The sequence below is a fragment of the Pituophis catenifer genome, unplaced genomic scaffold, assembly GCF_029215685.1.
Source record: "Pituophis catenifer annectens isolate HBS135680 unplaced genomic scaffold, rPitCat1.0.hap2 SCAF_3, whole genome shotgun sequence".
Taxonomy (NCBI): domain Eukaryota; kingdom Metazoa; phylum Chordata; class Lepidosauria; order Squamata; family Colubridae; genus Pituophis; species Pituophis catenifer.
In genome coordinates, this window is record NW_027256883.1 from 65328931 (window position 1) to 65354608 (window position 25678).

A 25678-nucleotide genomic window follows, 5' to 3' on the forward strand; every position below is an offset into this window, starting at 1 on the left:
CTTTTTCACGCTTCACTACATTTGTGATTACTTCACAAATCAGTCAATGTTTTGAAACATGTTACTAAGACAGCAGCAGAGTGAATGCTGCTTGGAAAAATTAAATCAGACAACATACTTTAAAAGCTATGGGCACAATCACTGGAGGAATGAAAATCTGGAGATTTATTTTAGCCAGCATACTGAAATATACAAAGTCAATGAAAGCCACACTGGGACCTGCAAAAAATAAAAATAAAATAAAAACATAAAATAAAAAGTACCAGTGGAAAGGCTTGTTGCTTAAGGATTATAGCCAGCTCAAAAGCCAGATTCTGTCATTCCAGCCACCCTAAACATCCATTCCATTTCATCTTTACAACACTCGGTCAGAATTCTGTTTCCTTGATTTTTTATGTTATAAAATAAAAACTTAATGCAAAAAAAAAAAAAAATCTGTTTCCACTGAGTCTACTCATTACATCCACCTTTTGTTCCCCTAGAGCAGGGATGTCAAACACAAGGCCCGCGGCTGGATCCAGCCCACGATGTGGTCGGATCTGGCCTGTGGGGTCATCCTGGAAAATGTAAGGGCCTGGCCCGCATCACTTTGGCCTGGTCTACCTGTGTCGCTTCGGCCCGGTCTACCCAATGCAAAGAGAAAACATCAGGCCAGCGTGGCTTTGGCCCGGTCTGCCCAATGAGAAGAGGAAACATGCCAGCAGTTTGGGGAGTAGTGTCAAGCTGGCCACACCCACCCAGTAAACCACACTTGCCCGCCCCCCCCCCCCCAAGATCAACCACAGTCCTGATGCTGCCCTCAGTGAAATTGAGTTTGACACCCCTGCCCTAGAGATTTTGCTCACATTTCCATGAACCTTGATTCAATGAAGCTTAATGCTACCATCTTCTTGGATGGCGATGTCAACAGTGGCAATACTGCGAAAATGAATGCATGAGAATTATCCGTAAGACACAGGCTAGCATCACCTAAAAAGGCAAATTATCTTATGCTATTTAAATTGATTTATTAGAAAATTTCTGAATGTGTAACTGTTCTGTCCCCGTACCATGCACACACCCAACCAGCCAGCCGAGGGTTAAATAAACTCTTCAAACACATAACGTCAGTGTTAAGGAACTTGGCAGCAACTCCGTGGCTGCCTGCCAAGACCTTTTACTCCGATAACACAGACAAAAATACACACAGTTTGAATAGTCCAGTTTGTAATTAAATCCACAGCAAATAGGTGTTGTGTCCGAAGGTGCAAGTGCCTCGCCAGAGATTAGCTTTGTCCATCACAGAGTCTGAATGGCCACCACACTCCCTTTTATAGCCTGTGGGGTGTGGTCCAGTGACTCAGCTTAATCTCTGGCACGCCTCCTTTTCTGCTGCTCACGCTTGTCTCTCCGACGCTGGCGTGGGTCCAACCACAATGTTTCTTCGTCACTATCTGACGGCGCGGAAACACCTGGCTCCTGGCCAATCTCTTCTCCTTCGGGAGACATCTGAGGCATTGCCAGAGAGGAGGGTCCTGGAGAGGGAGGCCTGGCCGTCTCCTCTCCTTCATGTTCGGAGCCTTCTTCCTCCGATAAGATAGGCTCGGAGGACGGAGCCACAACAGTAACTGCTTATGTGAAATGTCATCCAAAGGATGGAAGAACACCCATCTATCCAATGTGGCTTCTATTCATTCACACCCAGGATGTCATCCAAAATTCATTTCTCAGTCTCAAAGGATAACAACGGTTTTCTTTGCTTTGGATTTATTTGTTACAAATGTTCAATGAATGCTAGAGGCAGAGTGAAATAACTACAAGCTGCTTATCCTCTTCAGAGTTTTGTCTGAACATGCTCTGGATAAAAATCTCCAAACCAGTAAAGCTGGGCAATTGAAATTCCATCCCCATCCCCATGTTAGATGATAATAAATTGCAGATGGTATTTCTGCCAGGCACATTAAAAAGCAACATGTCCACCTCTTTAAAAAAAAAAAAGTAACATTCAATCCACGAACCAATTGGAATAATTCAAAAGTGAGTTACGGTTTTGTGATTTCAGAGGGTATTAATAAATATATGAATCTATTACTCCTGTTGGATATTTTTTAAACATAATGGCCCATTGTGCCTGTTTGCAGATATAGTTCACAATGATGGCACATTCCTGCTCTAGTACATTCTGTTGACTTTCAATCAAAAGCCAATGCACTTTGTAAGGGCAACTTCTTCAATTCTCTAATCCTGATTACATTTTTGATGTGATAATAAGAATCATAAGTTACATTACTCTTCCATCAATCTCCCATAAATATTGAAGTAAATATTTTAACTTCCAGCAATTTGTTAGAAAATCTTTGGTTTTCTGAAATGAAATGCCACTACCTCATTAGTTATAAAAGATACATAGGATTAGTAAAATATTTATTTTCTATGAGTACAAACATAAATGTTTACATTTTTTTTTTTACTGGTTAAGTTGTATTTCTTGATTTTCTTATGACATCAATAAATACTCAAGAATATATCACTATGAAAATATAAACAATAGTTTTGCAAAAGTGCAAAATTATTAAACATTCATTATGAAGAATATAAACACAGTAAGTATATTAAAGCTTATGAAGAAATTACAGGAATAAATAATGTGGTTTGAGGTATGGTAGAGAAAAAAATTTCTTTTAAATCAAAGCTGGCTATGTAGCCACACATAACTCTCTATGGGTGTATCCTCCAAAAGCTTCAAAAGAGGTTAACGACTTGTAATTTTTAATATAAAAACAAAGAAAATGATTGAAAAAGAATAAGAATACTAACTACATTTAATTTATTGTTTGTCCAAGTGCCCCAACCATGCTAATGAAAGATGGTTAAGGTAGCACAGATTTGTTCTAAACCTTTCATTGTTCTCTGATTTGTATTAGGTGATGCTAAACCTATGACCTGACATTTTGGGTGTCAAAGGTGACATGCCCCATTTTGGGTGACGTCAGTCTTTACCAACACCCAACAATTGTCAAAAGCAGCCTCCCCATTCTTGTGTGAATTTAGGAGGCGGCGCAAGAATAGGTGGTGCCCTCGTGCGGCCTCTTGAAGTCACGCGAGAGGATGTGCCCTTGTTCAGTCTCCAAAATGAGTTTGTTTTACCCATATTTCATTTCAGTAATTGTTTTTACATTTCTTGATACAATACTTAGCATAATTAAATTTTATCTTTTTAAAATAAATCAATGTGTAAAGAATTGTTTGACTTTAATTTGGGGTGGGGGCAGTGACACGCCAGCACTGTCAAGTTAGGCATTTTCTGAAAATTTGACGTGCTGAGCCCAAAAGGTTAATGTATTAGGTATTATAACCTGTCAGCCTATTCACTGACAGTCTCCCAAATTGCATCATAATAACATGTGGATATAATGGAATACAGGAGGCATTTCTGCAGAAAAGTCAGAAAGGTTTTGCCCTTTTTACATTGTATATTTATTTATGTCTTGTAGATTGTAGAACAACTTAAGGAGTAGTCTATTTCTTCAGTTATTATGAACTATGTCTGGAATATTTCCTAAAATTCTATTCTTCATCTGTTTAATTGATATATCTATTAAAATACAATTAACAGCAATAATATTTAAATAAAAATATTGCTTTATTTCCTCTGTAGATTTGTACCCTTTTAATATTTATTTCCAATGGTACTGATTTGAGAGCATAATATCTTTATTCATTTACTTGTTCACTCAAAAGAATCAGCAAATATTCTACGTAAATCTGTCACTCAGCCAATCTTTATTCATTTTTTAAAAATTAAAGTTATGTTTTTAGTTTCAGTTTAGTTTTAGTTTAGTTTTATTTGATTTGTATACCGCCCTACTCCCGAAGGACGAAGACAGATTTAAAACACCCCAATAAATTAAAAACGAATTAAAATTCACGTTTTAAAAAGGGGGGAAAGGGAAACAGTTAGGCCAGGCCAGCCTGACGGAATAAAAAGGTCTTGAGAGTGCAGTGGAAGGTACGTAGGGATCCTCCGTATCTCCGGGGGGAGCTCATTCCAGATAGTAGGTGCCCCCACAGAGAAGGCTCTCCCCCTGGGGGCCGCCAGTCGACATTGTTTGACCGATGGCACCCGGAGGAGCCCCACTCTATGAGAGCGTACTGGCCGGTGAGAGGCTACTGGTGGCAGCAGGCAGTCCCGTAAGTAACCAGGTCCTAAGCCATGGAGCGCTCTAAAGGTGGTAACTAAGACCTTGAAGCGCACACGGAAGACCACCGGGAGCCAGTGCAGCTCGCGCAGGAGAGGAGTTACATGGGAACGCCATGTCGCTCCCATAACCACCTGTGCGGCCGCACTCTGCGCCAGTTGGAGCCTCCGGGTGCACCTCAAGGGGAGCCCCATGTACAGAGCATTGTTGTAGTCCAGGCGGGAAGATGCTGCCCATCTCATCAGGGATGAGATTTTTTAATCACATTTTTTCTTCTTTTTAATGAAATTCACTAATATTATTAATAAACATACTGAATAGCTCTTAAATAGTCTACATTTAGCCAGTATTTCCCAGATTAATCTGTATACTTAGAAGCTCCTATACATTTTCCTACGGTAATTCTGGACAAGTTTATTTATTTATATCCTGCCTTTATTAGTTTTAAAAATAAGTCAAGACAATGAACATATCCAACACACCATTCTCCTACTTTCCCTACTTCAACAACCCTGTGAGTTGGGCTGAGAGAACTGACTGGCCCAGGGTCACCCAACTGTTTTTCATGGCTAAGGCGGGACTAGAACTCACAGCCTCCTGGTTTCTAGCCTGGTGCCTTAATCATTATCATGGATTTAGGATGCAATCTTGTACATATCTAATATTCTTCAAGTGCAAGTGCAAGCAAAGCAAGTGCAAGAAAGATGGTGTCCTTCAGATGATTTGAGATACTATTTTCATCATTCCTGCTATTTGCTGATGGGAGATGAAATCCAAAAGAGCTGGAAGAAACCAACCAGCTGACCTTGCCCCGCAGAATACCTATTATTGCTCTAACTTTTCACTGAGAAATCACTAATAAGCTTTTAAGGAAATCCATGATTTTTCAAACCGATTTTGGATATGTTCAACAAGTCAATAATATTTTGTAGATTTTTTTTATCAGAATAATTATCTCTGGTACTTTAAGAAAAAAATATGTTTCTATCAAAAAAGGTAACTGCTATTTACTGTATTACTTTTATGAATAGATGGGAACAAGAAATTGAAATATATCATGCAGATACTACTTGACCAACAATGATTTGCATGCAAAATCTAAACAAAGTACATTATTTCATTTAGAACAATTAATCAATGGAACAACTTGCCTCCAGAAGTTGTAAATGCTCCAACACTGGAAGTTTTTAAGAAGAGATTGGCTAACCATTTGTCTGAAATGCTATTAGGGTTTCGTGCCTAAGCAGGGGGTTGGACTAGAAGACCTCCAAGGTCCCTTCCCACTCTGTTATTCTATTCTATTCTATTCTATTCTATTCTATTCTATTCTATTCTATTCTATTCTATTCTATTCTATTCTATTCTATTCTATTCTATTCTATTTTCTGTATATCCCATGGTATTAAAACAATTACTTTTTAGATATAAACTGTTAATGATTGAAATGAATGGAATGAAGCCATGGATATCTGAAGGCTTTAGAATTAATACATAAACAGATAGGTGTTCTTAATGTAAGTTCAAAGAAGAAGGAATATTACAAATCTTGAAGCAGACAGATATGGCAGTTTTCTAGTGATTAATGAACTGGCTAACCCTGGCAGTTGTCAACAGTAGATGTATGTCCCAAGTTAACTCGAAAACTGAAGAAGTCACGTGGATAAAGCTGTCCTACTACTTCACAGAGTTCCTGCTACAATCTAGTGATCAAAACATTGGAACTTTACAACAGCTCTGGGAAGCAACCCAAATAGAAAGATTTTTTAAGGTCAGAATTCACCAACAAATGAAGAACCAGCAAAAAGTGTTATTCGTTTAGAAATTTAAATGCATTTTTTTAAAAAATTACAGGCTTAAGTTCATCAACTGTATGCTTTGAAGTTAAAATTTTAGAGAGGAATACTGCAGAATTTAGGATTAGCAATTAACAGATCAATGAGAGCCACAAGTGGAATACCTAAAGCCAGTCATGTTTATCTTATGATGTTTTATATTACACATTTGCCTTCATTTGGGTTCTAAATAGGCTAGTTGTTCTTAGACTGCAGAGTAGAGGAAAGAATCTCTTAAAAATCTTTCCCGCTCTGCTCTTTGACATCAGGGGAGGATCAATGGCCACTGAAATGTTTCCACTCTCTTCTTATAAAGACTGAGCTACTATTAATGGAATTTTGCTAAAATGGAAATGCTACAATTGATACACCTGCATTTGTATTTTTAATCTGAATAGTTTCTGCTAGTAAAGTAACATATCAATAATACTGTGTAATGGCTAGGTTAATGAATATGAATCAGGAAGAATCATGTTCAAATCCGGGCTAAAATAGGGTCTACTGAGTAACTTTGGGCCAATCACTCTTTCTCTCAGCTAAACTTACTTCACAAGGGCAGAGTTCATAATAAAGGAGACCTCTTATTAACAAAATTGTTTTGAACTCTCAGAGAAAAGGCAGAGAGAAATTGGGGGGGGGGGACCCTCAAACCTGCAAATTTTAAAAAGAGGTATTTCACAACCTGTGCAGTATGTTTTCTGGCAAAATACAAGGGAATCGCCAATGGATTCGGAGCCCAGGGGTATGATTAGGAGGGTGCATGGTTTTTGAGATTGCCTTATCTATGTTTTTTGGCAATATATATATATTTGCTAGGAAACGGAAATAGGGCAGGGTCAAAAAGCATGCACCCTCCTAACCATACCCTTGGGCTTCAAATGTATTGGCAATGTCCATTTTGCTGTCTGAATTCATGGAGACCTAACCCTAACCTAAAATGGATTTTTCCCGAATGAGATTTTCCCATGTATTTTGCCAGAAAACGAAAATAGGGCAGTCTCAAAAACCATGAATCCTCCTAGCCATACCCTTGGGCTCTGAATCTATTGGCGATGTCCATTTTGCTCTCCGAATTCATGGAGGCCTAACCCTAAGTAGATTTTTCCCGAATGGGATTTTCCCATGTATTTTGCAAGAAAACCAAAATAAGGCCATATCAAAAATGATGCATCCTCCTAACCATAACAATGGGCTCCAAATCCATTGGCGGGGTCCACTTTTGCTCTATGAATTCATGGAGACCTAACCCTAACCGGATTTTTCCCAAATGGGATTTTCCCATGTATTTTGCTTTTCTGACAAAATACATGGGAAAATCCAATTGGGGTAAATCCACTTACGGTTAGGGTTAGATCTCCATGAATTTGGAGAGCAAAATGGATTTGGAGCTCATGGGTATTGTTAGGAGGGTGCATTCTTTCTGAGTTTGCCTCATCTACGTTTCCTGGCAAAATACATGGGAAAATCCCATTGTAGTAAATTCAATTTAGGGTTAGGTCTTCATGAATTTGGAGAGCAAAATGGACATTGCCAATTGATTCAGTGTCCATGGGTATGATTAGGAGGGTGCATGCTTTTTGAGTTTGCCTTATCTATGTTTTCTGATAAAATATATGGGAAAATCTCATCTGAAAATATCCACGTAGGGTTAGGGTTAGCTGTCCATGTATTCAGAGAACAAAATAGATATTGCCAGTAGATTAGGAGCCCAAGGGTATGGTTAGGAAGGTGAATGCTTTTTGCCCCTGTTTTATCTACCCATGTTTACCTGAAAAGAAGTCATGGTCTTATACTTTTTTGTGGTCCACAATAAGCACTAGAGGTTATTTTTGGTGGATGTCGTATTTTTTTTTTCTATGTACGGGAGGCCCACTTCTTCTGGTTGCTTGCATCTGCAAGGGAACAGGAAGCCAAATGACCCACCAGTTCCAACGCCATGAGGAGAAATGGGGTGTGGATCTGCCACACACGCCCCCCCATCAGCCTACCTCAAGGCCCCTGCAGCCAGGCCTCGACACTTTTGACAGATGCCTCACCTCGTGGCCATGGCACTGGCGAGTCACTCGACCTCCTGCTCTGCTGTGGCTGCAAGCAAGCAGAAGTGGGCTGGTGGCCACTTAGGCTCCTGCTGGACATGAGTGCCACTGCTGCCGTCGCGAGGGAGTTATCAGGATATTGATAACTGGCTGCAGGGGGCCTGAAGTAAGCTGGTGTAGGGTGTGGAGCAGATCCAACCCACCTGCTTTGCTTCACCTCGTGTTGGCGGCAACATAAGCAACCAGACGGAAGGGACGGGCGGCTAGCTGTGTAGGCTCTTAGGTAGGGCTTATTTTGGGGCTAGGGCTTATTTTAGGCACAAGCATAAAAATCATGCTAGGACTTATTTTCGGGATAGGTGTTATTTTTGGGGATGCATGGTAGGAGGGTAAATGAAGCACTACTCTGCAAATTATTAGAGAGCAGTTGCATCAGCATTTCTTTCTCAAGGACAAATCTTGCAAGGTTAATCTTGAATCACCTTTTCATTGAACGACTTCTTTGATAGATTGTGAAAACAGTGTAGGGATAAGATATCTTGACTTCAGCATTGCTGTTGACAAAGTGTCCATGACATGCTGTATCCACTTAATTATCATGCTATCCAACTCATACTTAACTGGTTTACAAAAGTGTGGGTTGGATAGCATGATAATTAAGTGGATACATAGCAGGCTTGAATATGTTATTTAAAGACTGTACATCAGTAGTTATTGGAATTATTGGAACCATTCCAGACTGGAAAGAGGCACCAAATGCGCTGGCAGCAAGAACCAGTCCTGGGACATCTAGAACAGAGTTTTCCAACTTTGCTTTGCTGGCTGAGGAATTCTGGGAGTTGAAGTCCACAAGTCTTAAAGTTGCCAAGGTTGGAGAACCCTGATCTAGAAGTCTAGTTCTTAGTTAACCTGCTTGTTTTTCCACTCGTTTCCTGAATAAAAAAAAAGGAAGACTATCTTCATGGAGCTTCAAAGCTTTTCTCCCTATGAAAATCTGAGACTTTTAATTTCCATCCCAAAGTCAGTTGAGATCAGGGCTTGCAATTTCCTGACCATAGCGAAGTAATGAAGTCATGGTTCCAGGTTTTAATAAAAACTTTGGGGTTGTTGCTTGTTGAAAGCTTTTGTACAGAATCTAGCAGTGGATTCTGTGGAAATTAGCGATCATTGGATATTAAGGACTTCTTGTCACCCTGTAAGATATGTGGATGACTTTGTGGATAACCACAAAGGTTGGGGACCGCTGTCCTACAGTATGTAATTTGGCACTTTGTATCTTATAAATTCTCATACTGTTAGGACAAACTGGTGCATAAAGTTCTCTCTCCAATCGTACTATTCACAAACCCGGTTCAATAATAACAAGATGCAAAGAAATGTTAATAGTTATTGCCCAGTGATGCAAGTGTCTTTGATTGGAGGTTTCGTTAAATGCAAGCACGGCTATTCAGGGCATAGGAACACGTTTCCTCTCGGCTGGCACTTGATGCCTTTCTGCATACTCAGGCAGAAATTTAAATAAATATGAGATTTGGAAAATTTCATCAAGCATTTGAAATGATAATGTTACTGCTGTAAGTGCATGGACATCTAAGAGCCATATTTTAAAAATCCATTAAGAAATCCTTCATTTGAAAGGCATTACGATCTATTGGGGCAGTGATCTGTAAATGAAGAAGGATCAGCAAAAGGACGATAATTAATCTGAAGGTGTTTGTCAAAAATTGCTTCTGTTAATACTATTTACATGCTGATTGTGAGCATTAGCAGGAAGTGAACTGGATTGCAATGTTTCTAAGCAAAAGCACCAAGTTTGAAAGGCTGCATATTCCAAGATTTAATTTTATAAAACTTGAGGGATTTTGTGCACAAAAAAGCCTTTGAATGATAATTTATGATGATCTAAGCATCTTCCTTCAGTGCACTGTATATTAATGAATTAATTTAGAATACTTGTAATCAATCTAAAGATAGGGTATGAACATTTAAATGCTGCCTATGAAATATGAAAACTATAGAAACAAGTAGAATCAGTTAGTGATATCATCTAAATGAGAAATCTAATGTCAAAACACTATTATTTTCATCCTTTTTCAGAATAACTGCATTGGGTTATTGTTATAAGTGCCATCAATCCAGGATGGGGACATAATTTTTTTAAAGAGAGACTTATGGTACTTCTGTTTTAATGCAGGTGTGGAAAAAGTATTTTTAGTGACTTACATATATACATTGCAGCAGTGGTGAAATCCAAATTTTTTTTACTACCAGTTCTGTGGGTGTGGGGTGGTGGGCGTGGTGTCGCTTGGTGGGCGTGGCAGGGGAAGGATACTACAAAATCTCCATTCCCACCCCACTCCAGGGGAAGGATACTGCAAAATCCCCATTCCCTCCCGACTCCTGGGAGGAAGGATATTGCAAAATCTCCATTCCCACCCCACTCTGGGACTAGCCAGAGGTGATATTTGCCAGTTCTCCAAATTATTCAAAATTTCCACTACCGGTTCTCCAAACTGCTCAAAATTTCCGCTACCATTTCTCCAGAACTTGTCAGAACCTGCTGGATTTCACCCCTGCATTGCAGCTAGGATTTTGCTACTAGTCCCTCTTTTTTCTCCTTCGGTTTGGGAACTTAAAAGCTCTGCAGGGAGTTGCCTGAAGAAGAGGATTTTCATCTTGTGACAAGAATGTGTTTTCTTCAATCGATGAGGAGAAACCAAGGGAATAATCCATTGCTGAGCCATTGCTGAGATTTTGTTATACTTGTGGCTACTATTCCATCCAACCTACAGGTAGATCCTTACAATATTTAACCCTTAAGAATGGCTTTCATGCAACTGGTAGTTTCTCAAAAAAGAGAGCAATCTTATCTTGCATTTTTTCCCCAGTTTCAATACATTTCCAATTGTTATGGATTAAATCAGTTTAAAAGTAGTAGACAAATGCTATTTAATCATTGGCCTAGCATTAGACTCTCCTAAAAGGATTTTATATTCGCAAAAGTTTCATGCAAATTGTTTCCGTTGAAAGCACATAATGTAGAAGCACATAATATTGTCCTAAATGATAGTGGCCCTCTGAGTTCTTAAGCGATACCTACTCTCCTGTATCCATCATTGCAGCTTGGAAGAGAAACAAGAGATGTGTCCATAAGAACAGATTCATAGATAATTTATTTCTGGGAGAAACTGCAGGAATCCGTTGCAATGTTTTGCTTTCATAATGTCTGCGATGAGATGTCTACTGGGGAATAGTTATATAGGAACGTCATGTTTGGCTGCTTTTAGCAGATGACACATAGAAAAAAGACCTACTAATACAGAAATAAAAATAAATGAGCTTTACAGATGTCAGTAGATTCCAATATCCAATATTTTTTGCTCTTATAGACTGAGCTTGTTCTGTTTCTGTACTGTATGTTGGAAATGATTTCTCATACTGATTTTTAAATAAAACATCTTATTTAAATAAAACCAATTATATCAATAAAGCTTGAAAACTGTCAGAGTAAAAAGCAGCAAAAATGGAATAATTTTAAGTTGCACTGATATATAAGTGACAAACCTGCATGTACTAGTTTTATGCTATTAAGAACTGGCAATATTTATTTATATATAATATAATTTATGGATATGCTCAGCATTTCCAAATTTTTTGATAGCAAATCTGTTGTAACAAAAGTTAACTTTCAAAGTTTGTGTTAGGAAATGGTTATTTGTCTAACTAGTTGGTCAGGCAATATATAAACCGACAATGTATGTTTGCAGTCAGAAAGGTATTATATTATGCTTTAAGACTGTATTGCATCATCCTGTATCCTGATTGGCTAAGCTCTGTAGCCAATGTACTTAAGGGAAGTCTGGATCATGGCTTGTGTGGATACTACACCATTTTACCAGCTTATTTGATGTAACTCTCTACCTGATCTCTCTGCATGATCACTGTTTGATCATAGCTACATGTCGCTTTCTAGTATTTATTGAATGTTTTAATATTGAACTTGTTCCTGTTTTGAAACTCAAGAAGAACTGTTTTATTGTGTATGACTACAACTGGTAAGAAGACTTTGTACTTGAAATATCCCTGGATTGATCTTTTAACTCTCGCCTTATCTGTGTATGACTTGGATTGTTTTTGGACTTTGCTTTAATTTTTTCTAAAAGTAAAATGACTACCACAACTCATTGTGTTTGTATGTTAACTGTGATTGTTCACAACCACTCCCAGTCGCTTTTCATGTGTATATTCAAAGGGTACTCTGATCAATAATCGGTTATGAGCCAAGAATATCCTTAACAGTTTGTAACATTTAAGTTATGACATTTAGAATATGCAGTTTTCAACTATATAAAATAATGATACTGAGACATTAATAACTAGAGTATTTAGCATCTTTAAGTTATTGCATCAATGAAAAATTGTCTCTCTCTCTCTCTCAATCATTGTAGCTTTTTTTTTTTAAAGGCATAAGACAAACACTGGTGTGCTACTCATTCTCTTTCATTAACTTTTTTCATGTTTACACATTTCTAGATAATACTTAGCTCCATGTACCAATATATGCTTCAAAAGACACCGAGATAGGCATTTACACTAATGCAGGTGGTTTTAAATGGTTATACTCGCTCTGCTCAGAGAGGCGACCTGTTGGCATATTGGCAGCAATCCAAGTTACTCACAAAATTTACTAGTTTGCTCTACAGGACCTTTCTCTCTCTGTCCCCTGCCTCCCCAGCGATTCCTTGGTCATCTTGTCCATTCTTTCTTAACTGGAAGGACAGAAAACAGCAAAACAGTCAAGCCAGACTATACTCAGGAAATCCGTGCATTCTGTAGCCATTATTCGGACTGTGAGAAAAAAGGCCATTTTAGGAAAGACAGGCAAGGATGGGAAACTGACAGTAACATCTTTCAGCAAACCTCAACAAGCTTGGCCAAGAGAAGACGGCATCTCCTCCTGTGAAAGGGTTGACTAGGCAACAGGAATATGAATGTGCTCGTAATGCAGCCTCCGCTTCCCGTATTGCTTTGCTGGCACTAGACAAAGACATTGCTTGTATTCTCTACACAATTCTCCTTCTAATGCTCTCACCAGCCAAGTCCTCCTCATGGACTTCTCTTCTTGACATTAAGTTGCTCCTTCCCCGGACCAACATATCCAAAGAGGCTGTTGTCTCAATTTGGGCCCCAAGCTGGTCCATTTTCCTCCTGCAACATCCTTCTGAGGATGGATCAGGCACACTAGGAGCCTTTTAGCTTCACTAGAATATGAGATGATACCAGTTCTCTGTCCCTACCTTGCTGGCATACTACTAGAGTTTAGGTAAATTGAAATGGTCTCACCATGCCTATTGCTCTTCTAGGTGGCTGGGAGGTCAAAACTGAACTAATAACATAAATTTTAGAGTACACTTTAGCAAGGCTTATTATAACGTTAAAAAGTCTTGGTACAATAATTCCAACAAGAAACCAATGTTAAATGTACAACTAATATATCTCAGTTTACATTATGGCAAAGATTGAAATTTTTTTTCTGTTAGATTTTCAATAGAAATACGGGTTTGGCAAAGCAAAATTCTCAGGGAAAGTCGCAATATATAGAAAACCCGACACTCACACTATAAACAGGGTAAAAGTTGCAATATATAGTAAACTCCACACTCACACTATAAACAGAGAAAAAGTTGCAATATATAGAAAATCCCACACTCACACTATAAACAGGGAAAAAGTCGCAATATATAGTAAACCCCACACTCACACTGATTTTATGTATTTGGGTAATGAAACACATGCAAGCAATAAGAAAGAACTCCTTAGTTCAACCCTGAGCTACAGATATTCTCTTCCACTGGATTTGTATAACATAACCATCCAACTTCAAGGCCACCAAGTGCAAAGTATCTCTTAATTCAGAAAGATGGGAGGAGAAGCCTTGAATTTAAATATCTTGGAATAGCTAAAAGTCCATGATATGTCTTCAGCACAGGAGACAATTAATAGTTGCATATGGCTAAATTCTGATATACGATAAAGCCAACTGTGCAGAACTGTATCTGTAAGCCTTCCCTCAGGTTAAGCTGGATAATCAAGCAAAGCAGCGACATATCAAGTGATCTGTGATGCAATGCCCTATCCTGGACTGAGAAACCCGACAACAAAAACAATACTGTTTCTCTCTCTTAAAATGTGGACAGGTTGCCTTTGATTCTGGAGATAGTAAACAGCTAATAAACATTCAGCAACAATAGATAGTTTTATATTTCATAAATCTTTCAACATTTCCAAACCATTTACTGTAAATTTTTGGGCGTCACCACAAAAGCTGATCTTGTGTAGATAACATGGCATTAACCGTCAACTAGTAAAATAAATTACATATACCTGCATGTATTTATATGCAATGGAAATAATCATATGTCAGACAATCCTCACAAAATCATATGGTATTATTTTCAGTAAAAATTCTATTCAGAATACTTAATACTCACATTGATTACAGTCTAACTAAATTTTCCTACTGCTAGTATTTCTTACGTAAGGAATTTTCCATGAATGTTGCCAATGGAATTTACTACAAAGTTCATTTAAATGGTGACAAAATAATATATACTATTGTGAAAAAAGATTTTGAAATATAGTTATTGATTGTCATAATTTGCTAATAAAAATTCCCAGGATTAACACAAAATCCACATATTGCAATCTGTAAACTAGGAATAAAAAGATACTTTCAATAACAGTATCCAAATGCATGACTGGAGCAGCACTTTTTTGTGTTTTGCATTCTGTATCAATTACCCTGCATTCAACAATATAGTGAAAAAAACCACATCAAATCATATATTCCAGAATATAAACAACTTGAAACAGAATATCACATCAAAGTAACTGTAACTTTTTAAATATTAGACTTACCTGGTTTTAAGAAAATCCACCACACATTTGAAATCAGCAACACAATATTCTCTCTTCATGTCCATCAATACACTATCAGAAGCGGATTGAACTGGTACATGTAGAAAAGCATAGACTCTTGGGTGGTTGAGAATTTTTGCCATTTCCTAGAGACATGAAAATAACATCAGTAATATTTGTACATACTAGTAAATACACTGTTAGTTCTACACATCTCCAGCATTAAAAAAAATGTGATGTATACATTTTTTAAAATTATTATTATTTTATTAGCTTTAAAAGTAAAATAATGGACACTGCTCTCTGGTTTCTAACATTTACGTCAAAATCGAGTTAATAAGTAATCTTTTCCTTGCTCTATATACAAATTTACATATCTTCTACTTCATTATATGTCAAGTATACAGTATTTTACTTTCTAACCAACTATGCATGAATTTAATAAACCAATATTACATTCACAAGTTAAATATACATTGATATATTAATATACATTGATATATACATTTCCAGACATTCGTTATCCCTTGGTTTTGGCATTCTTCCTCTTATCTAACCAATTATAAAATTTATTCCAGACTTCATAGTATTTTGATTCACTTTTGTCTTTGAGTACCCATTTTTGAGTAAGACAGTCAAGTAAGATGGCACCAGATGCTCACAGTCGTCTAATTTGCAGTAAAAATGTATCCCCTTGCTCATTAGAAGATTGATAATCTGATGCAAAGTAAAATGATAGAACAATAAAATAAAATAATAGAATAATAAAATGAACAAAGAAAATACGTCAATATGACTAGTTAAAAATAGATGGGTGAGTATGGAGCAGAGACTGGAGGATGGGGGAGTAAGAGTCTGCTGTCTGTTTAGTAGCCACCTCCAAACAGAACTCTCCCATTGAGTCAGAAACTTCAGTTTCTGTACATATTGATTGCCAGCATAAATGTGGAATGTAGGATGCATAGAACATAAAGAAATGAAGCCCTTGTTTGCTTATTTACTGTAGCAGGAATTTGTAAATGAAAATCTTTTATATTAGAGTGCTTTCCAAATTGCCAGGAGTTCCAGCTAATTGCTGCACCATGTGACATGAACAGTGTTGTGGAAGTTTCCAACAACTCATGAAAGGATGCCAATGGCTCCGTGGAGAGGAACAAATGAAAAACTCAAATTTGCAAATAAAATTCTCATGATACAAATCTGGTTCTGAACCATAATAAACCATTCAACAATAACACTTCCCCATTGTAACCAAGGAAAAGAGTAGGAAGTTCTCACAAATTCACTTTATAAGAATAGGCTTATATTAACAGCATGGAAGGTCTACTAAAATGAATGGATACAATATGAATATCAGGAAATGGAATTTTTATCACTGACTTATCTATTTAATTATTCTTAACTAAAGAATGAGAGGAACTGCATCTTTGAAATACTGGTCTGATTCCTACATAACATTTAGCCCTAAGGTAAATATATTTTGGAACAGTGTGAAATGCTAACTTGTTATGGCTTATAACAGAGCTGTCAAACTCCTGACCCGCCGGCCAGATGAGTCACGCGCTGGCCACGCCCATGCCCGGTTTAGCAAAGGGGAAAGAACTCCTGATAAGTCACATGACAACGCCATGACGCCATGAGTTTGACATCCCTGGCTTATAATATAAAGTATTATAAAGTTTTAAAATTAGTTTTGTGTAAACTGAACCAAAGCATTTAAAAACTGGTATGGAAAATGAAAAAAGGCATTACAGAGAATGCATAGTGTCCAAACAACTTTACCACTGTACTACTAAATAATTGAGTTTTTATGTAAGAACCAAGAATAAGAAAGAAGAAATTAGCTGTTATTCTACAATCCATTTTTAGGCTCTGTGTCAGGGCATGTCTAGAGAAGCCATCTGTAAAGTTATCTGCTCAAATGAAGCTACAGATCACAAATGCTCAGCTGATAGGAATCAAAGAAAGGGAGAGCTAAGGCATTTCTCATTCTTCAAAGGAAAAAAAAATACACAGCATACAAAACTCCTCTCAATGGTCAGAGTTTCATTGGAATAACCTGAATTAATAAGGAAGATTTTTTTTTAAAAAAACCCCACAGATGGCATATGGCAGACTGAGCATGACTCATCTTGACAGGTGACATGGAGGCCTATGCATCTCATCATGTGCAATTAAGCGTTTAAAAAAGCACTGGCAGGTGTGAACAACTTCTTTAAAATACAGACTTTTGTATATCATCTCCACACTCAGAAACAAGGTGCAAACATAGCCAAAAAAAAAAAAAACCAACAAAAAACTGAAACCGCCTATTATAGAAATCAAGTTATTTCTGAAGGAAAAGCAATATAATCAGCAGAGTCAAATATACCAATAGCATTTTTCAACCATTCAAGATATTGATGATGATTAATTAAGCCTTTTAAAAATGTTTATTGTGCAAATGCACTTTTGATTATTCACAATGGCTTCAAGGCAACTCTATTATTAGAGTCTTGTATTTTTTTTAATTAGCCGTCTTTAAGATCAAAATCAAAAGTTGCATTACGTACAGAATTCCTAAAACATTCCAGAAAACCTTTGGGTTATTAGAGAAGCATCCCCACTAGCTCTCCACCACAAGCTGGGTTCACACATTTTATTAACAGAGTAGGATTTTTTTTTTAAAAAATTTTTTTTTGGCTAAATGTGTTATGCAAATCCAGATATTGTTTCGTTTAACAAAATGTTAAAAAAACCAAGGTTTGGTTTAATGTTAAGTATCTTCTCCAAGCACATATACTTTAACAAGCACCTGTTAGTAGATAAGTAAATGTCCTTATGTCCTGACCTTGAAAAGAACAAAGCAGTTACAATATTTAAAAATGACAAAGAAATGAATGAAAGCCCTTTTACTGAAGCTTAATAGGGCTTAGATTTATTAAAATCTAAAAAGTTTTTGCATTTTTGACAAGACTGGATGACAGGAAGGCTTCAAGAAGGTCTGGATCCATCTCCTGCTTCTGAAATGTCAAGGGTCTCTTACTGATGTTATGAAAGAAAAGCTAAGGAAGCCTTCCCTCCTTTAAGTTCATAAAGCTAAAAGTATCCTGAAAAGACAAATAAAACAATGGAATGATGCATTATACATGAACTGTAGATTTAAGCTTTCCACAAACTCCTCCAATCTGTACTCAGCTTTACCTTTACCCTTAGGTCCCCTTTGAAAGATTTTCAGTCATCAGACAGTTGAGATGGAGCAAAGCTTGTCACCAGTTCTTTAAAGCAGCCGTGTGTTTTCCCCAGATATGTCTGTCAGCTATTACACCATCCAGAGAAAGAATGTTCAGTTTCAAAAATGGCCAATAGGTAATGTATGAGTGCCCCCATGTGCTTTCCCTTTGTTAGTAAGGTATTAGACTACAAAACAATCTATATTCTTAAGGAATTTGCTAGCTACTTGACAATCTGCTGGGCTAATTGAATATTGGTAAAATCTGAAGCATATGTTTAGAAGGCCAAATACATTTTTTTTTGGATGCATCATTGCTCTGCTTATGTGCTATCTAGAGATCCATTGGGTTTTTTTTTTTAAAGAAGGGTGGTTCCTGTTACATATAAAAGCTTGCCTGACCATATTCTATGGCTTAATATGTTGCATATCCTCAGCCAGTTTACTGAACAAAGAGTATCTTAAGGCAATATCTGACCTCTGTTTTTCTTTGGAAGGTATTGTTTTCAGATAATTGCCACACCAACAGATGTGTCTGTTAATATTCTTTTCAGAAAGAGCTATTTGTATCTTGGAAAATGAGGCTCACTTGGTTTTTCTCTCCAAACGAACAATGAGTGTCCTTTAAAAAAAAAACTGACGACCAAAATTGTGAGAATGTCGAGCCCCTTTTAATGCAGAAATGGACTAATATCTACAACAAGATTGCTTTATGATCCAGAGTCAAGGAGACGGAAATCCCATTTGGTGAGGTCTATATAATGCCACTGATGTAAAACTGAATAAGAATGGGATTCAGTCCTTCTTCATTCTTCTTTTGGATGAGAACAGAAAAAATATGCAGGCCAAGTGACAGGCAAATAATAATTGAATAATTATGGATGAATTTTCAGAATTGCTCTGAAGTATTTACAGATTCATAAATCTGGCAGGCAAAGGTGTTTGGGGGACTTCCTGTAAAGGAATGAGTGAATGACCTTGGGGAAAGATGGCAAGAGATGCTGTCCAGGAAACTATCAGCCAAGAAATACAGGCGCTCCCAGTGGCTTAACAGTCAAACGATGACATTTAGGAAGGACCTGCCCCAATGAATCAAGCAGTTAAAAGTGATGGCAGAAAGTTTGCACCTTGCAAGATTTTGTTCATGTAGCCTTACAATAAAGTTCATCTAATCCTGTTTTTGGCCTGATTTACCTGGTAGAGCTGACACTTCCTGCTGCACAAACTCCTACTCTGTAATTGCCAACGAGCAACTATTTATGGCAGAGGGGTGCTATGTTTTGCTCCATCAGAGCTGTAGGTGGCAGGCTTTTACAAAAGGGGTAGGCTGGGATTTTGATTTTTCCTCTGTTCTTTTTAAAGGGGAATTACTTTTAAAGAAACAAGCCTATCAGAGGCTTCTAAGAATTGTAGAAAGAAAGATTTAAGACATGGGTGTCAAACTTGTGGCGTCACGTTGCCATCACATGACATGTTTTTCCCTTCGTGGAGCTGAGGTGGACATGGTCTGCATGTGACGCATCTGGCCCGTGGGCCGTCATTGACACCCCTGGTTTAGGGAGAGGTGTATCCTAGAAGTTGCAGACTGCATATCCTTGGAGTAATGAAACCACACCATTAACATGCATTTATATATAACGTTAATACTATATTTAATGTTAAAAGTGAACTTATTACTGAAGTGAGGTTTAAGGTAGTTCTGTGAGAAACAGCAGACCAAAGACCAGAACAGCCATCTTTACAGCCAATCTTCTGAAATGCGCTGCCAAGCTCAAGATAAATAAGGCAAGGAAGCAGGTTACTGACTGCAGACTGTATATTATGTATAACTCCCCTTTGGAAAGTTTGCATTACTTAAAAATTGAACTGACATGTGATGTTTCCTCCTTTCCTTTTGGTTGGTCTTTATGCAGCATATAAATATACTATGTATATTTATAAATATGCAAATAAAGCCATTCTGCATGTAAAAAAAATGCTAAAGAAAAAGTCAAGAACAAAAAAAAATCAGTATTTCTGCTGCTATTGTCTGATAGCTGACAGATTTAAATAATCCCCGCTAACTAATTCTGGTATGCATCTTGTGGTAAAATGTACTCAAAGAAGTTCAAAACAGCATAAATAAACTATGCAAAATCTTCTGAAGTATGTTATATTACCTATTAACCTGTGATGTTTCATCTAAAAATAATATAGGTATTGGGTACTGAATTTCAGAAGTGCCAACAGTTCAGTTGGAGAAGCTTCTAGAACAGGGGTGTCAAACTCACGTTGTCACCATGTAACATTTCGGGACTTTCTTCCCCTTCGCTTAAACCAGGCATAGGCATGGCCAGAACATGACACATCTGGCCCACGGGTCGGGAGTTTAACAGAATATTACACAATCTTGTAGGTACAAGAGGAAAAGAAAGTGTTAAATAGCAGCCTTTCCTTCAGCGTGGTATTATATGGGCTACAATTTGCAGTATCTTCTGCCTTCAGCTTTGCTGAATGGTACTTACAGCGTTTTGTAATCCAAACACGCATCTCCAGGGCATCAGCTCAGGGGAGGATGAGAAAATGTGCATTATTTATTTCCCCTGTGGCCTACACTTTTGATATATTCCTTGACAATTTGTTTAAGAATTGCTCCATCCAGAATGGGCCTCATTGAACATTTTGGGTTTCGTTTCTTCATGAACTTGCCCATTGCTTATGCAGTTTTTGATCCCATCTTACCTGGCATTTTCATGTTATGAATGCAGTTGCAAAAGAGAAGCTCACAAGCTGCAAGCTGTCAGTCCCTGCATGATGTCAAAGGAAGCTGGTTAGTCACTGCAATGGCTTTGCTTGTGAACGTACCTCCAGATGCTCTAAAATATACGGAGGGTTTGTCATGCCGAGCCTTAGCATTGCTCCCTCAGGGATCACTTCCACTAGCTTCCACAAGAGAGTCGGGAGGTCTGTGCCAATGTCTCTGCCATAAGCCCCGGTATCTTCGCTGGTCAGCCATATCTCACATACTCCTTCTGTCAACAAGAGACAGACAGAGAGATAATTAACAAACCTGCTTTGGAGCTTGTTATTTTATTATCCAGCTGCTCACCCTTTTTAAAAATGCACTATTTCATAATCCTAACTATTATGCAGCCAGGCTGGGTATTCAATTGCAATGAAAGAGACATATTCCCTGGGTAGTGGTGGGTTACTGAGTTCATTTTATGAGCACCACAGTACTACAACAACGCTGTGAATTATTGCTTGAAAGTGATTAACATTCACAGCCAGTGACTAATGTGAGACGCCTTACTAATGCAACTTAAACATGAGTAGAGAGCTTCTTTCCCATTCTCGGAGAGTTGCTGGCTTATTAAGCATTTTGAGCAGTACTGCTTAAGCATGTAGTATTTTGCACTGATCAAACTGCTAAAAGTGAGCTGACTAATAGTTTAGTTACAGCCTATAAAAGTCCCAAGTGCTTGGAGATAAAACAAGCCACTTGCTGACTAATCCAATTATCATTTACAGTTACAACACGGAACCTTTATATAATATTTACAAGGCCATTAAAATTTGTTAATTACAAAGACATTCAATGTCACCTACAGACAGAGTCATTTCGAGAAAAGTTTTTTTTTTCCTTTCAAGCAACGGACACTTATATTTTCAATGAAGCTGCAAGAAGTTCAAATATTTCGGCTGCACCATAAAATGAATAAAATTCTTGTACATGCAAGGTAATAAACATTTCTTCCAATAAGTTATCACTTTGAGACATTTTGTCATTTCTGTCTGCTGCCTCCGAATGCAATGTTATAAAAACGAGGCAAATAAAAAACAGAAAAAAGAAACATCCAGTTAAATCCTTCCCACCAAAACCAGACTAGACTTCAACCTTGAAGTGCCTAATATTTCACTTCCAAGCTTTTTTTAATTGTGACTCTATACATAAAAATCAATATTAAGAATTTTCAATTTGAAAATGATAGGGGGATCTAATTCTATTTTATTATACTGTACAAGAGACCTGTGTTCAGACATTTTAGGGAGGGTACTGATATATTGGAATGAGTTCTGGAAATCCTGCATTAGGAGGAACTGTAGGCCATGTTTATTTTGGAGAAGATGAAGGAAAGATGAAATAACAGCCTTCTGTGTGAATGGCAGCCACGGGGAAGATGGGAGAGATTTATTCCCTTCTTTTCCAACCAACAGCACTGGAAAGAATACGTGGAAATGTCAGGGACTGAACTGTATGGTCTCTGAAGAATTATCATCATTTTATTATTCATTCCTGGATTGCATCTGAGTGGAATGAAATCTCTGCCTAGTCATTCTAAATATTTGACCAACACTAAACAAGCTGACAATCGACGTAGCAGCAAATTATGGTTCAAAGCAAAGCAGAAATAATCTGCTGAAACATGAAGCAGAACTTCGTTAGAAGCCTATTGTTCCTGGCTTTATAACTCCAGAGAAGATCATTTGAATCTGGCCATGATGAAAACAATGTGCTTATCTCCATCTGAATCAATAATATTGCCAGATACATTATACAGGATAGCAGAACAGTTTTAAAAAAACAGGATACAAAAATATTTAGGAAATTGTGCAAGTAGACATTATCCACTGTTTCCCGTTAGAAATATTCATGGAAACACCGAGCGCTTCAAATGAAAGGTTCAGATTTATAATTTTTCCAACAAATCATTCCTCATTTTGACCTATGAAGAGAGTTATGGTATGCTGCCTTGCGAATGCCAAATTAGTGTAAAAAAGAATCACCCAGAATAGGAATACAAACAATATTGACATGGAAAATAACAGCCTTGTTCGAAATCTACATAGGTGAGGATCATTAGCCCCCTGGTGGGTTGAAAATTAAATTGCATAACAAGGAAGCAGCTGTAACAGTAAATTAACAACAACAGGAATAACTGTCCTTACTGCTCTGACACCAGGATATTAAACAGAATCTCTACTTTACATACAAATGCAATATCAGAAGTTACAGAATATCCTTATTACATACATATTCCAGGGGTAGGTTCTATTTACCTTTACTACTGGTTCGCAATGGGGCCACACGTGCTCTTCTGTGCATGCGCAGAAGCATTTTGATGACATCAGGGTCAGTGGGTGGAGCCTCCCGCCCGAGCTGTATGCTGAAGACTAGCTGGCCAGCAGGGAGGCGGGGCACTCCTGCAGTGTCCCCAAAAGTAACACATTTACTTTTAAATGAAATACACAGTCTCCTTGCTCGCAACATCTTCGCATGAGGGCATCACTGGCAGCCGCTTCCTGCGGATCAGGAGGTCCGTGCTCTCCACGCTGCTGCTTGGCCTCCTCCATGTGCACAGGCAGGAGGCGGCAGCAGCGGCCATGACCCAGGTTTTGTTAGGTGCCTGCATGTTCCGGGCGGCAAACAGCTGAGTGAGCAAGCCAGCAATCTGCCAGCATCCTCTAATTTGCCTGCCCACGCCTGGCTCCTGCCCTCTCGACCGTGCTGCCCCCTCACCTTTCTCCCCACCTGTCCCGGCCAAGGGTGCTCACAAGTACACTGCAGCTAGGAATGGATGTGGTTTACAGCTCCGAGCTCAAAGCAGCAGGAGAAATGGGCTGCCTTGACGCCAACACCCCTTGGGCTCTTAGCGGTCCACGGAGGATGCGCTTGAATCAGCGCCAAGACCAGGGCCCCAGGAGAGCATGGGAAAAGACTTTCTTTTTGCCTAACAGAAGCAGACATGGGCGGAAGGCCTGAGAGCACACAGTGCCCCACCACAGCACTATCCCAAAGGAGAGGAGGAGGAGGTGGCAGGGAGCAGATCTACCCGCAATCCTGTAAATCCCAAAGCTAGCACCTCTTAAAAGAGAAAGCACATACACACGTACATATATGCAAGCAAGCAAACAAGTTTGCTACAATCAGTCCTATAAGGGAGCGTGCTTCGGAATCAGCCTGCATGCAAAATGCATCCGGCCGCCCACACAACGGCCTGCCCTTTGCTGCTGCTGCATAAATCACATCCATACCTGTTGGATTGGGCTCCAGAGCAAAAAAAAACCCCGGGATAGCAACCATCCAGTCACAACGGCCCTCGCCCCGGATACACAAACACCACATGCGCGCAAGCAATGGCCCCAGCCTTTTGCACAGCCAACCACACAAAACGATGCCAACAGACCACAAAGCAACCCACACAATAGGCGCATTTCCCAGTCCTTCCCTTCCCCCTCCCCCCAGCCAAGTCTCCAGAATCCCCCATGCCAGCAAGATCATCTTGCTGGCGGGAATGCATCTCCCTGCTAGGCCCCTTGTGCAGCAAACCCTGCGGAATTTAGGATGCGTCTCCCTTCCTCATTGCAAGAGGGGAGATGAAAGAACAAAGCAAGCAAATGAATCTTTGGCCTGCCAGCTGGCCTCTTTATTCTCCCTCACTCTAGAGGCAGCCCTCTGGAATGGCAGCAGCAGCACATGTGGCTGCAAGAGGAAGACAGGCCCTCACCCTCCTCACTCCTGGGCGATCTCGTGTGAAAAACAGGGCAGCTGCTAGCAAAGAGGGGAGAGTGCGAGGTTGATGCTTCTGGGATGTGGGAGCTGGAAAGCGTCTGGGTCTCACCTGGCCTCTCTTCCTCTTCCAGTCATGTGTGCTGCTGCTGCCATTCCAGCGGGCTTTCCTTGGGAGCAAAGCTGCCTCCACAAAGCATTGTGGCCAGTACGCTCCCATAGAGAGGGGCTCCTCCGGGTGCCGTCGGCCAAACAATGTCGGCTGTCGGCCCCTAGGGGGAGAGCCTTCTCTGTGGGGGCACCTACGATTTGGAACGAGCTCCCCCCGGAGATACGTAGGATCCCGGATCTGCGCACCTTCCGCCGCACGCTTAAGACTTTTCTATTTTATCAAGCTGGCCTGGCCTAAATCTTCCCCCTTTTTAAATGTGGAAATTTTAAATTTTTAAATTTTAAATTCGTCTTTTTATAGGGGTATGGGTAAGGCATTTTAAATTGGGGAGCCATTTTAGATTTAATTCTGTTTTAAACGTATTTTAATTGTTTATATTGTATGTTTTTAACTTTGGCTGTTCACCGCCCCGAGTCCTTCGGGAGAGGGGGCGGTATAAAAATCTAATAAATAAATAAAAAATAATTGTGTGGTGTAATTACGCAGCAGGCACAGCCTCTCCCATTGGGACCCTTCGGTTTTTCCCCCCCAATGGAGCGACGGCGGGCTGAAGTCCCTGGCAGATCTTTGAGTTCTTTCCTTGGCTGGCAAAATGTGCGGCCCATTTTTGGCCTCCACCGCCCCTCCAGAAGCACTCTGATGGCCAAAGGATGCATTGATGCTTTATGGAGCCTCCGCCTGCCCCTTTTTTGGCCTCCCCCACCCTCTAGAAGCACTCTGCCAGCCCACTGAAGCACTCTGCCGGCCCTCGCAAACATAAGTCCTGCACTTGGCTGAAGGGTGGGGGCCGGGGTGGGTGTGGCAATGTGGGCGGGGCAGCCCTGTGATCTATGCAGGCCAA

General features: G+C 39.1%; 1 protein-coding gene across 1 annotated transcript in view; it reads right to left on the reverse strand.

Annotated features, from left to right (window-relative positions):
- Positions 1-25678, reverse strand: part of CDKAL1 (CDKAL1 threonylcarbamoyladenosine tRNA methylthiotransferase) — a 309422-nt gene that overhangs the window by 93160 nt on the left and 190584 nt on the right. Inside the window, exons 10-11 of the mRNA XM_070942475.1 lie at positions 21020-21186; positions 14965-15110 (exon numbers count right to left, since the gene is read on the reverse strand). Of these exons, the coding sequence (XP_070798576.1) occupies positions 14965-15110; positions 21020-21186 (313 nt within the window). The remainder of the gene's footprint in view (positions 1-14964; positions 15111-21019; positions 21187-25678) is intronic.